We start from the raw sequence: 11,961 nt of genomic DNA on the forward strand, positions 1-11,961 counted from the left end.
TGGCTGTGAGAGAGTGGGAGGGGCTTCTAGAGATCCCAGAGCGGGGTGTGTGGGGAGGGGCTGCCGTTCCCCCAGGACGTGAGCCCGCCCAGTCTCTTCTACCCTCCAATTATTCCCATTTCTCAGATTTGTTCAGTCCAATTCTCCCTGCCCTGGGTCGTGCATCGGGCTTCCTGAAATTGGGAAAGAGAAAGGTAGCGAGCAAGGGAGGCAAAGGTTAGAGTAGCTGGGCTAGCCACCCCGGGGAAGGGGTGGGGGCCACAGGAAGAGGGGGATGGATTAGCCAGGGGGGACTGGGAGGATGCTTAGAACTTTTACTTGAGCAAAATGTCCCCAAGGGGAGACCCAGGCCTCCCAGGACTCAACCTAAAGGGGTTCTCAGGGAACCTCTTTACAGCCCAGGAACACCTCCAGAGGAAGCTATTTCTGCTCCTTCCGATCATTTGTGGGCTCCCGACTCCCTGGCTAGCTGGCTCTATTCATAAACTACACGACCTTTGAACTCTTAAGGAGCATTCATAGATCGAATCCCCAGCCTCCTGATCCCAAGGGACACCTCCTTGCCACCCGCCCGAGCTCAGAAACCAGGACCTGGTGCTGACCAGGGGGTGGGAAGCCAGTGTGGGACAGACATGGGTGAGAAGGGACAAGGATTTGGGGGGGGGGGGGATGCTGGCCGGGCCAAGCCTGGCTGGCGAGCGAACAGCGGTGACAAACGGGCTGTGCGGGGCCGAGGGGCGGGGGGCGGACGGCGGCTGATTTATCTGGGTTATTTATGCCACGGACGAGGCAGGAGAAGCGGTTAATGAGAGTCCCGGGGAAGGGGGATGGGGAGGCCCAGACGTGATCTGAGGCAACAGAAGAGGGTTAGCGTCCCACCGTCAGGCCCTACCCCCTTTGTCACCAGTACTCTCTGCACACCCCCCCCCCTCAAGGCCCTCCCTGGGCTATCCCAGGGAAGCACAGCATCTAATTGGGCGTTCTCAAGCGGAGGTCGTTGGTCCCCAGGAATGGAGAGGTTGGGGTTCAAGATTAGAGGAATCTGGAAGAACTAGGGAGAAAACATGGAAACGGGGCCCAGGAAGAAGAAGAAAGGTACAAATCCTGACTGGCCAGAAACGATGACGTTTGAGAGGTCAGTGGAGTGGCCTGAGGTAGAACGGGGAAGTGGGAGTGGGTGGGCATCCCCCAGACTCTGAGCTGAGGCTGGACAGAGGGCAAAGGGCCATCAGCCAGGGAGCCCTGAGAAGGGGGTCTGGGTGACAGAGAGGCTAGACAGAAGGGGGCGCTGGTCAGAGAGCAGAGAGAGAAGGAAGGAGAGAGAGAAGATCCCGAGGAGGAGGGGGAGAGGGCTTTGCAGCAGCGAAAGCTGCTGGGAGCAGATAAGGCAGCGCGGCAGCAGGAGGGATTAAAGCTCTGAGGGGCATGCTGGGGGGGGGGGTGCCGTGTGGGATGATGGGAGGGGGCAGGGAGGAGAAAGTTGAGGGCAAGACACCCGGCCAAGGAGACGAGCAGGGAAATGAGATCTTTGAGGAGGCAGGTTTAATCAGGAGCTATTAACTAGGAAAGGAGAAAGAAGAAACTCTTGATCATCCGTTCCGGGGAGAAGGACTTTCTTGTCATGGACAGACTCTTACACCCTACACATGCCCGGGGTGGCATAGCTAAGCCAATCGATGAACTGAGGACGGTAGAGGACTACTGGATAATAGGGTTGGCAGAGGCTGGCCCCAGGAGCTGCTCAGAACAGGTCTAGAGAGACTAAGAGCGCACAGCGCCTCCTTGTGGTGTCCTGTGGGACACAGGCGAGACACAGGAATAGTCGTTGGTGGTCCGCTGGCATGGAGATGGGGAGGGGTACAATCCTGGGAGAAGGGTAAGCTGCTTCTCGAGGTGAGCCCCCGAGACCCTGAGGCATCCCTTACTGTCTCTTGCTCAACTAGAAGGGTGTTCTTGGTGCCAACAAAGCCCCCCACTCCCCCAGACCTAGCCTAGGACAATTCAGATCAGGCCTTGGTGACAGAAGGCAGCCTTAGGGGGAAGGAAAGGAAAGAGAGTGGGCTGCAGGAGGAGAGCGGGGGTGGCAGGCGGGGCTGGGTAATTGCGTGTTTGCCAGTTCTCAGTCTCTGCACACGAGGGAGCGTGTGTTGGTGGGTGTTGCTTCACTTTGAGGAGTGTCTGTTGGCAGAGGTGTCAGGGTGTCTATCTCAGGGGTCTGGGCTCTCCTTGGTTCCCGCCCTCTTTGTGTTTTGGGGAGCATGGCTCTGGGCACACCCAGCTGTGTTCCGTGCTGATGAGGCAGATGTGGCAGGCCCCAGCTGTGCCTGCTTCCCAGAGAGGGGGAGGGGGATGCAATCTGCTCCCCCATAATGGCTGCTAAGTGCCAGGGGGAGGAACTAACATAGAGGTAGGACTGGGCCCTGGGCAACCCCAGCAAAAGGACATGAGGTAAAGAGGGCACTGCTCCCCCACACAGTCCCGCTCTGACCAGGCCCCCCACCCTACCCAATGTTCTTGGCTCACCCTGTCTTGCTTGCTCCTGAAGCCCATCCAAATTTCTCTCCATACTCAGTCCCTGTCCTCAGCTCTCCTCCCGTCGCCCCATCCAGCCTGATGCCAGGGACCCACCCCCTCCCCGGCCCCCAGCTCGTTCCCCTTCGCTGATTTTACAGAATAATCTTTTTATAGAAACTGGGGGGGGAAGCACTAATGGCAGGAACACACCCCTCCCCTGCATCCCTCCCCCTGCTTCCCCCCACTTCCCACCCCAGTTTCTTCTCAAACCCACCCCTGAGGCAGTACCCTCCTACACCTATACCTCCATAAGACCAAGTTTGGGTGCGGGTCCCAGCGTAGCAGACAAGGGGGCTCCCTGCTACCTCTTGAGGCAGGGTGTTCCCATATTATGGGGTGTGAGTTGCCCCTTAGACAGATGGGGAGAAATGGGGGCATCATCCCCCTTCACTGTTTAGATGCTTTGCATGAGTGACCCCCTCAGCTTGGGGAATGTTTTGAAGGGTTCAGCTTCCCTGCCTCACCCCACCTTCAAACACTGACCCTTTCCCCTCTGAGTGCCTCCTGCCATCATGTCTCCACCCCCACTGGGTCTAGGAGGGGGCTCCCGGGGGCCAGGGTCTGACACAGACTTATTGGATTTCACGGTGTTTTGCTGAGAAAATAATTAAATTATCATATTTATGATGGAGCTGCCATGGCCTCTGCCAACCACTTGGAACAGAAGGGTCAGGATAGGGGGAGGAGAGGAGAGGGACCCAGAGCCTGGCCCTGTGGTCCAACCCTCTCCTAGCCCCTTCCTCAGGGAGGTGACCCCAGGCTGAGCGGGTCTGCAACTCTCTGCTGCTGATGAGAGGTCTCGGCTGGGGGCAGGTGGAAAGAAACCACGGAAAGGGGCTGTGGAGACACAGGTTACAGGTTAGGACTAAGACCCTGGGCCATCTCCCATGGCTGTCTCCCAGCCCTCAGGACCCAGGAGGTCATATCTAGGCCAATCCCCAGGTCAGCCTTGGTCTAGCTCCTATATATCTTTCTAACTTCCTGCCTAGGAAGCTACGAGATCCTGGGCTCTGTCCCGACCCTGATGTTGACAAGACCTGGACACCCTGCTGCCTGCCACCCAAGCTGGCTGCCAGGACCCCCTCCTGCCTCCCACCCAAACCCTGCCCCCCTATTCTCTCCGGGTAATTAGATTCCTCTCAATTAGCAGATTACGATCATTACCAGCTCATCTGGCAACTAAGCTCAGCACCCACAGCTGTGGAAAGGGGGGTGCCAAGAGGGGCACACTGGGGTCATGGGCAAACATGAGAGACGTGTGAAGAGCAGGGCTATGACCTGCCAGAAGGTCTGAGGCTGCCAAAAGGTGACAATGCGCCTCCTGACGAGAGACCTCTGCCAGAGGAGTGGGAGACAGATCCTGGGAGACCCCTGGAGTGGGGGCAAAACCCCCAACTCCCCAAAGGCAGTCTGGGAGCAGATGGAGCTGGCAAAGCGTTAAACAGGCCAGGGCTGGGTCTTGGCAGGAGCTGAGGAGAACGGGCTGCTGGGTGTTCAGTCTGGGCCCAAGCCTCCCAGCAAGTGTGCGTGTGCCCACTGAAATCCCTCAGCTTTCTCTCAGCGTTCTATAAAGCCAGGCCCAGGGAGGCAGGCAAGCAGGGCGCTGGTCAGAGGGCCAGCAGGCCAGGGAGCCTGGAGGGTCTCCCTCTAAAGCAGCTAGTACAGAAGGCTGAGGCAGTGGGAGGGGGAGATTTACCAAGACTCTGGATTCATTATTCATGAGCCAGCAGCAAGGACTCCAATTTAAATGCTAATGTGGGGGGGCCTGACTCAGCTGCCCCTCTCATACCTCCACCCCCAGCCCAGGCACGAGCGGAGTCCAAGCCGGCTCCAAGGTTCGTAGGGGTTTATTTGGGCCTGGGGAGGGAGGCCAGAAGTCCCGGGCCACGCACGTGGCTCCTTGCAAGGGAGGATTCTGCCTGGTTTCCTCAGATCCTTTCTGGACAGAGCTGGCCAGGCAGGCAGTAGCCCAAAGGGGAGCGGGCAGCACCCCCTCACAGGATGATCTGGTTGGTGAAGCTTCGACTCAGCTCCTTGTGTGGCAGAACAATCGAGTTCAAGATGAGCACCTCGGCAGGGATCCGGACGCGGCAGCCTGAAGCGTGGGCGAGAGCACCAGGAGCAAGCAGGTCACGAGAGGTGATGGGGGAGGAAGCCTGGGCCATGACTAGGCCATCAAGAGGGGCCCATCTGTGCTCCTGGTCTCAGCCCCCAGTGACTCATTCAGGCCGAGTACATGATAGGATCTTGGTAAGTATTTGTTGAAAGAATACACACACACACACACACACACACACACACACACACACACACACACGTATGCACACACGTGCATGATACATACAAGACATCACCTGTGGAGCTTCCCAACCCTTACCCCTAACCCCCACAAACCATACCCAGAATAGTAATGGCAGGAAGTAGCTTTCCGTCCTTGAAGAGACTCTCACTGTCCATGCGGGCTCGGGGATCATTGGGATTAGGGTCATTGGGAGTCCCCTCTACGCGGGCCCAGCGCCCCACAGTGCTTCCCCAGCCCACGATACTGTGAAGGACACAGGTGTGCTCCTGTCAAATAGGATGGCTCAAGGTGAGTGGAATGGAAGGTAGGCATGAGAATGTATGGAAGGGAGATGCAGAGCCTAGCGCTCACCCTTCTTGCACTGGGAGGCATCCCTGGGCCCTCCCCCTCAGCCATTTTGGGTACCACACACTACTGTGTGCCTGGTTCCTACCTGCAAAGTGGCTCCATGAAGGACAATGCTCTCTCGCAGACGCACACCCTCGCCCAAAGTCACCCCCTTCCCAATGGAGACATTGGGGCCCAGCTGTGGAGAGAATGGGGGGACGGAGGATGCTCAAGGCCCCATAACAGGTGAGCCAAAGCGGAGAGACGCACCAGCATCTAAGCCCAGTCCTTGGGTATCCCCACCAATCCCAACAGCCTCTCCCTGAGGTTGGGGCCACAGCTTACCACAGCGGATGGGGCCACTTTAGCAGTTGGATGGATGTAAACGTTTCCTAGAAGCAGAAGAAACAACCTGAGGGCAGATACCTCAAAACACATTTGGACGGGGGTGGGAGGTGGGGGGAGATTGAGCCTTTACTTCCGCACCTGAGGTGAAGAGTGTAGGCTCCCAGGGTGTGGGACAGTAAATGGCAATGATGGGATGGGGTGGTACCTCTGATTCGTGGGCCCCCTGGAGTGTGTTTGGCTAGCCTTTCTGGGTGAGTGATCTGGTATCGGCTCAGATACAGACGGGAGGCATAGAGGGCTGAGCTAGGGGTCGGAAAAGGGAGTGAGACACTCATGGTCCAGCAGGACCTGTGCCTACCATCCCAACGCCACTCTCAGAGCCTCGAGATCAGAGGCAGTCTCTTCCCAAACCCCCACATACCCTGCAGACTTGATCTGGCTCCAGATACCATCAGTGAGGTGCACATAGATTTGGCCCTGCCCGGCTAGGGCCGAGAACACATCCTGCTCCAGTCGGATGGTCCCTGCCCCAGGCCATGAGCCTGGAGATTCCTCTCTGGCCAGGAAAGGAGAAGACATCAGAACTGAAGGGGCTTTCGCCACCTCTTCGAGGCCTCTAGCTTGGCTCCTCTATCAAGGTCTATCCAAATTCTAGGGACTTCTTCTCCTACCCTTGATAGACTGCTTTCACTGGGGAGCCCCATGCCTAGCTGGATCCCACTCCTCCCATCCTTGTCACCTCTCCCTTCCCCCAGTCACCCATCTAGTCACCCTCCCTTACTGGATGGCACAAAAAAAAAAAAAAAAAAAAAAAAACAAACTCACCCCAGAGCAAGGCAGCTGGTGAGGGCAGAGACAGTCACAGAGAGAGGGGGGAAAGAGATGGTAGAGATGCCAGCTCAGCGGAAACAGAGACAGAGAAGCCAGGAGAGATGGGGAGAAGCAGAGACATGGTGGAGTGAGAAATGGTTGTCAGCAGATGAATGAGGCGTGAGATGGGATCTGGGCGGGAGAAGCCTAATAGGCAGCTTTCAGGCTTGGGAAGGACGAACCTCACATGAGCAAGCAGGTCTCTGGGCAGCCTGTGTGTGTGTAAACGTGTGTGTGTCTGCACTTGAGCACATGGGCACCCAACTGTGTGTTGCCGTCTGTTCTGAAAGATGTCTCTGGGACACCCAGGGCTGGAGAGAAATGGACCAGAAGGGGAATAGGCAGGCAGTGACAGAGGAGGAGCTGGGGTGTATAAGGAAGAGGGACAGAATGGGGTTAGAAGGGGAGGGGCTTAGGGAGGCTAGCTAGAGAGGACACTGGGAAAGGGCAAAGGGAGAGAGGGTGAGAAGGGTGACATGGAACCTTCAGAGCCTGGCAGGGGGCAGGAGTCGGGGTCTAGGATGTTTGGGGTTGGGTCCCAGGGTCATGGAGGCTGCCTCACAGTTGCCTATCCTGTTGGTTACGCTGGAAAACATCCCGAAGAGGCTTCAGGGCTTCTGGGGAGAAAAGGTAGATGCCACAGTTGATGATGTCACTGATAAAGGTGCTGGGTTTCTCCACATAGTGTAGGACCTAAGGACGTGAAAGCAGAAAGGATAGTGGAGGGCGGACCACCACCAACAACAACAAAATCTCACGCTCTCATTCCCAGGCCCAAACGGTAGCCCACCCCTTGCCTCTACCAGGCTCTACATCCCCAGAGGGCTACCTGCTCTACCCTCCCTAAGCCCTAGCATTGCAGGAGCACAGCTCCAGGCCACTGGGATGTCCTTCCCTCCTCCTCTGGAAAACCCACCTTTAGAAACCCAGCTGACATTGTTACCCCTCAGTCCTCTCCTGCTACTTCCACGTGGCTATTCGGGCCTGTCACCCCTGACCTCGGGACGTACCTCACTCAGGCCACTGTGCCATTTCTAAGGATTGGCCTCTGACTCTTTTTCCTGTAGACTGAGGTTTCAGGGGGGTAGGAAACGTGGTTCTGTTTCTCTCGTGTCTAGCTGATGCCAGCCTCAAAACTGCGTGTATTCATATGCACATAAGTGTACATTACATATATATTAAATTATAAATAAATCAAATGGTTCTTGTGTCAAAATCAGTGAGATTCAGGGACAGGGACTCTCACAGACAGAGACAATGCCCCTTTGCCTTAGGGAGTATGCTCCTACCTCAGTAATTATGGCGCACCATGCACCTCCTACCTGTCTTTGCACAAACTGTTCTCTCTGCCTGCTCACCCTGCTCCTGAAGGAAGCCCTGTCCCCCACTCAAGCCATCGCCGGGCCTCTCTTCTGTGTTCCAGAGTGCCCCATGCATACATTTATTAAGACATCACACCTACAGAAATGAACTGGCAGCCCCCCCCCCCCCCGTCATTCTTTCTTAAAGGGTTCCAAGGGCAGGGTAGGGGGTATGGTACCCACACTGTCCTATCCACTGGACATGATGGGGTTCACCTTAGAGTGTTCTCAGCATTCTCTAGAGGTATGGGGCTGATCTTGCAGAGGGGTGCCCAGCCCCCGTTCTGCTCTCACCTCATGCGTCTGTGGATTCTCAACAATGCAGCCGTAGTTGAGGGATTGTGTCCTGTTAGCCTGAGAGACAGACATATCCGAGACAGTGACCTGCCTTCTCCAGGGCAGCCGAGGCTGTTTTCTCTCCTTTCCTTTCCTTTCCTTCCCCTCTAACACCTGGCACGCAGCTCTGACACTGACAGGCCTTCAGCAGCGTCGGGAGCTGACAGCTGCCCTCCCTCTCCCTACTTCCCAGCAACCAAAGGGCTCAGGGTTACCAATGACACCTCCATTCCCGTTGGGGCAGCACATCTCCCTCCCAGCAGCCATTTCTACTCTAAGACTTAGAGTGGTCCCAGCCTCTCTTCAACCTTTGGCCCCGCCCAGCCCTCTCTCTCTCTCTCTCTCTCTCTCTCTCTCTCTCTCTCTCTCTCTCTCTCACTGTGGTGCCGAGGAGTAAGAAAGGGTGGCGCTGGCGTCGGTGAGCATCCAACATGGCACACAGGGGAAAGTCCGAGCAGACGTCAGCATTGAGCACGAAGAAGGCCTCAGGTGCCCCAGCCAGGATCTGGTCCCGGAAATGATAGAGACCACCTCCTGTGCCAAGGGGAGCAAACTCCTGCAGGTATCTGTCCCCAGAAACCCCAGCCAACTCAGTGAGACACCATGAGCCAGGGTACCGGACTCATCCTCCCCCAATATCTCTGCCCTTGTCAGAAGTACTGGCCAAGGCCTGCAGAGAAACCTTATATTAAACAATTCTGATGGCCAAAATAAGAATCCCTTGGGTATGAAATGAACCCTGACAAATACTGACTCAAACCACTCCAAGAACTTCGAGACTCTGTGTGTGTGTGTGTGTGTGTGTGTGTGCAGTGTGTGCATGCGCTCATGCATTCAAACACCTGATTGGAAGGTTAAACTCCTGCTGGGCAGCTTCTAGGAACTGGGTGAGGGCCTCATCAGGCTGGTAGAAGCCAATGAGCAGAATCTCCTGCATCCCAGGAACCTAGGACAAGAGAAGAGGTTGGGAGAGAAAAATTCTGATGGAATTAGGAGAATTTGGTCCAGAAGTCCAGAGGATACAAGTTCAGCTTCAGCTGTGTATCCTGGGTAGTCAACCATTCTAGCCTGCTTTTCTTTTGGGTAATGCAGAAGATAGAAGAACTCTCAGTCTAAATCTCCCCTTTTCGTTATCTTCTCCCATGCACCTGAACTGGAACCCACTCTAAGAATGACTTCAGCTACCAAGTTACATTAATGTATAATCCAGTCACCTTTTCCCCCTTTCCTTATCCAGGGCCTCCTCTTTCTCTCTCAGTACTGGGGACTGAACCTAAGGCCTCACACATACTAGACAAGTGCTCTCTCTCTCTCTCTGATCTATATCTGCAGCTCATGCATGTGTGTGCATGCATGGGTGGGCACACATGCCCATGTGAATTCATCCACCTGGAGGCCAAAGGTCAGGTCTCTCTTCAGGAGCGGTCCACCGTGTGTGTGTGTGTGTGTGTGTGTGTGTGTGTGTGTGTCACGGTCTGAGACCTAATGATAAGGACAGACTGGCTGGCCAAGTAAGCCCCAGACTCCTGCCTGTCTCTACCTCCTCAGTGCTGAGATTACAAGTATCCATCACCATGACTGGCTCTTTATATAAGGTGATGGGGAGCTAATGCGGGTCCTCATGTTTCTGCAAGTCAGCACCATATCAAACGCACATCTCCCATTATATATTATCCTCAGTTCGATACCAGCATGAGACGAGGGTATAATCGAGGGTGTGCATTGAATTAGGCATTTTACAGTCTTGCTTCTCTACAAAGGAGGTCTAATCTCTACTTTACAGATAAGAAAACCAGAGCTCAAAAAAGGTAAGAATTCCACTTGCTCCAGGTCACAGAAGGGAGACTGGACTCAAGCCCAAACCTCACCTATTACAAAGCAATAAAGAAAAGGAGCTGCAGCATGGGCTCTGCGCTTTACCATCAACAAAGGCCCCCATGCCACGGCTCTAAATGCTCTTCTAGCTTCCTGCCTGGATTCACACTCCACACTGTAAAACTAGGTGTGAAATCCAAGCAGCAAGAGGCAGGGGAGTCAACAGGGCTAGCTGGAGCTCTGCACCACCCGAAGAAATGCCACTCACACAGGTACCTGCGAATGACAGCCCTTGAAGTGTCCTTGGTGGGGAGGGGAGACAGGCAGCAGGAAGGAGATGAGAGGGAAGCGTAGTGTGATAGTGAGAACCTACAGGGTTACCTGGGCACAAGCTTCTATATGGTGCTGGATCATGGGGACGCCCGCCACAGGAAACAGTGGTTTGGGCACCTCAAAAGACAAAGGCCGGAAACGAGTCCCTGGGAGAGGAGAGGAGAGGAGAATAGTTCAGCCTCCTACTTCCTGCTGTCCTAACCCCACCGACCGCTCCAGCCTACCCCTTCCCCTATTCAGCAGCTCCTCACCCTTTTGAGGGCCTCCGATGAGGATCACAGCTTTCAGCATGATGGAGATTGCTACCTAAACCTCAACCGCCTACAGGAGAATTACACTCAGATCTCACACTTCAAATCGCAGCGCGTCGCCCTTTCCTAGGATGCAAACTCAAAAGTTCAGTACAGTCCTTCCTACCACCACCAATTTCATGCCAATCCAGAATTGAGTAGCCTTCAAAAACCTGCACCCCACCATTTGGCAGTGAAGAAATTCTGTAAACTCTGGGAACTCAACGGACTCCCTTGTCTGCCCCAAACATCAACAACCAGAAGCCTCCATCCCAATAACTCGCAAGCGTCTGCATCTTCTTTCTAGATGTTCGGCTCCGAATTCCAGCGGTGAATATGGAACCGCAAAAGCCTCGCGTGAGCCCCGGGTATTTCATTTCAATCCTAAGAATGAACCCCGAGCAGCGTACTAGCACTAATCTGCATTAGATGAGCACCAATCCTAACAGCTCTGGGTGCTAAATGTGAATCCCACAACTGCATGTGCTAAAACTCAGTCAAAGGACAGATGTCTCTGACATGCCAAACACTACAAGCTCCAGCAGTGCCCGTACTGAGGACTGGTGCCAAATCTCTGGATTCCGAGGATTGGTTGCTGACCCCTCTGGACCCCACAAATGAGTCTGTCCAATAGACGTTAGTTTCTCGTAGCCAAGGGTTAAGGAACCAAAACAATCCAGGACATGAGGAGAGCAGGATGGGACCTCGGAGCCCTCCCTACGTCTAGGGTCTGTCCCCTACCCCTACCCTGGCCGCCACCCCTCCACGAAGTAGGTCCTTTTACCACTAGCTCCCTTTACGCCAGCTCTGCCGCCTGCTGCTGCTTGCTCCTTCCGCGTACGTGTCTCCTTACAACTCGCGAGAGCGCCTTCACAGGGGATGCCGGGAGTTGTAGTTTTAAAAAGTCCTCTCCCAACTTTATTATACAGTTTGGTTAAGAGATCGAGGAGCGGATGTAAATAAGAAGAGAGAGAGGTGAAGGTGAAGGTAAAAAAGTTAGGCATGGGAACTAATATTGAGACCTAGGACTTCACAGTACGCGCTCAGGGACAGCGGAGAACTAGGGAGGATCCCGACTAGAGGAGCAGTGGGTGTGGCCAATCTTGGAAGGGGCAGGGGCTGGGGCGCCGACAGCCGGGGGACGCCGCGCTTAGCCTGAGCCAAAGAAGAGAAGGCGGAGTCTTAGCTCCCGTGTTTGTCCTTCTGGGACATTTGACGCTGAGAGAAGTCCTGTTCCGGATTTACTGTCTGTGAACTGAATAGGCACGCTCTCCGGGCGTCCTAGTGACACGCCCATTCTGTGACCTTGGCTTGTGGGTCTTGGAATAAATTCGCGGCGGGTGCTGGGAGATTAAAAGGCAATGCCACAAAACAGAAAAAAGACTCGGAGGGTCAGAAAGAAAGC

At 55.0% G+C, this 11,961-nt stretch overlaps 1 protein-coding gene across 2 annotated transcripts; it reads right to left on the reverse strand.

The window, feature by feature from the left end:
* Window positions 1-4,269: 4,269 nt before the first annotated feature.
* Window positions 4,270-11,400, reverse strand: Gmppa (GDP-mannose pyrophosphorylase A). 2 transcript variants are annotated; one of them, XM_026786356.1, is made up of 14 exons: window positions 11,341-11,400; window positions 10,518-10,643; window positions 10,315-10,412; window positions 8,961-9,064; window positions 8,498-8,684; window positions 8,077-8,136; window positions 6,984-7,114; window positions 6,377-6,391; window positions 5,973-6,107; window positions 5,757-5,854; window positions 5,549-5,595; window positions 5,310-5,402; window positions 4,974-5,142; window positions 4,270-4,669 (listed from the first exon to the last, which is right to left on the reverse strand). In XM_026786356.1, the coding sequence occupies exons 2-14, from the start codon at window positions 10,555-10,557 to the stop codon at window positions 4,569-4,571; spliced, it is 1,278 nt and encodes a 425-aa protein (XP_026642157.1). In that variant the 5' UTR covers window positions 10,558-10,643; window positions 11,341-11,400; the 3' UTR covers window positions 4,270-4,568. The 2 variants fall into 2 exon arrangements, with proteins under 2 accessions (XP_026642157.1, XP_005361630.1); XM_005361573.3 differs by lacking the exon at window positions 6,377-6,391.
* Window positions 11,401-11,961: the final 561 nt, after the last annotated feature.

Source organism: Microtus ochrogaster, linkage group LG4 (genome assembly GCF_000317375.1).
Source record: "Microtus ochrogaster isolate Prairie Vole_2 linkage group LG4, MicOch1.0, whole genome shotgun sequence".
Taxonomy (NCBI): Eukaryota; Metazoa; Chordata; class Mammalia; order Rodentia; family Cricetidae; genus Microtus; species Microtus ochrogaster.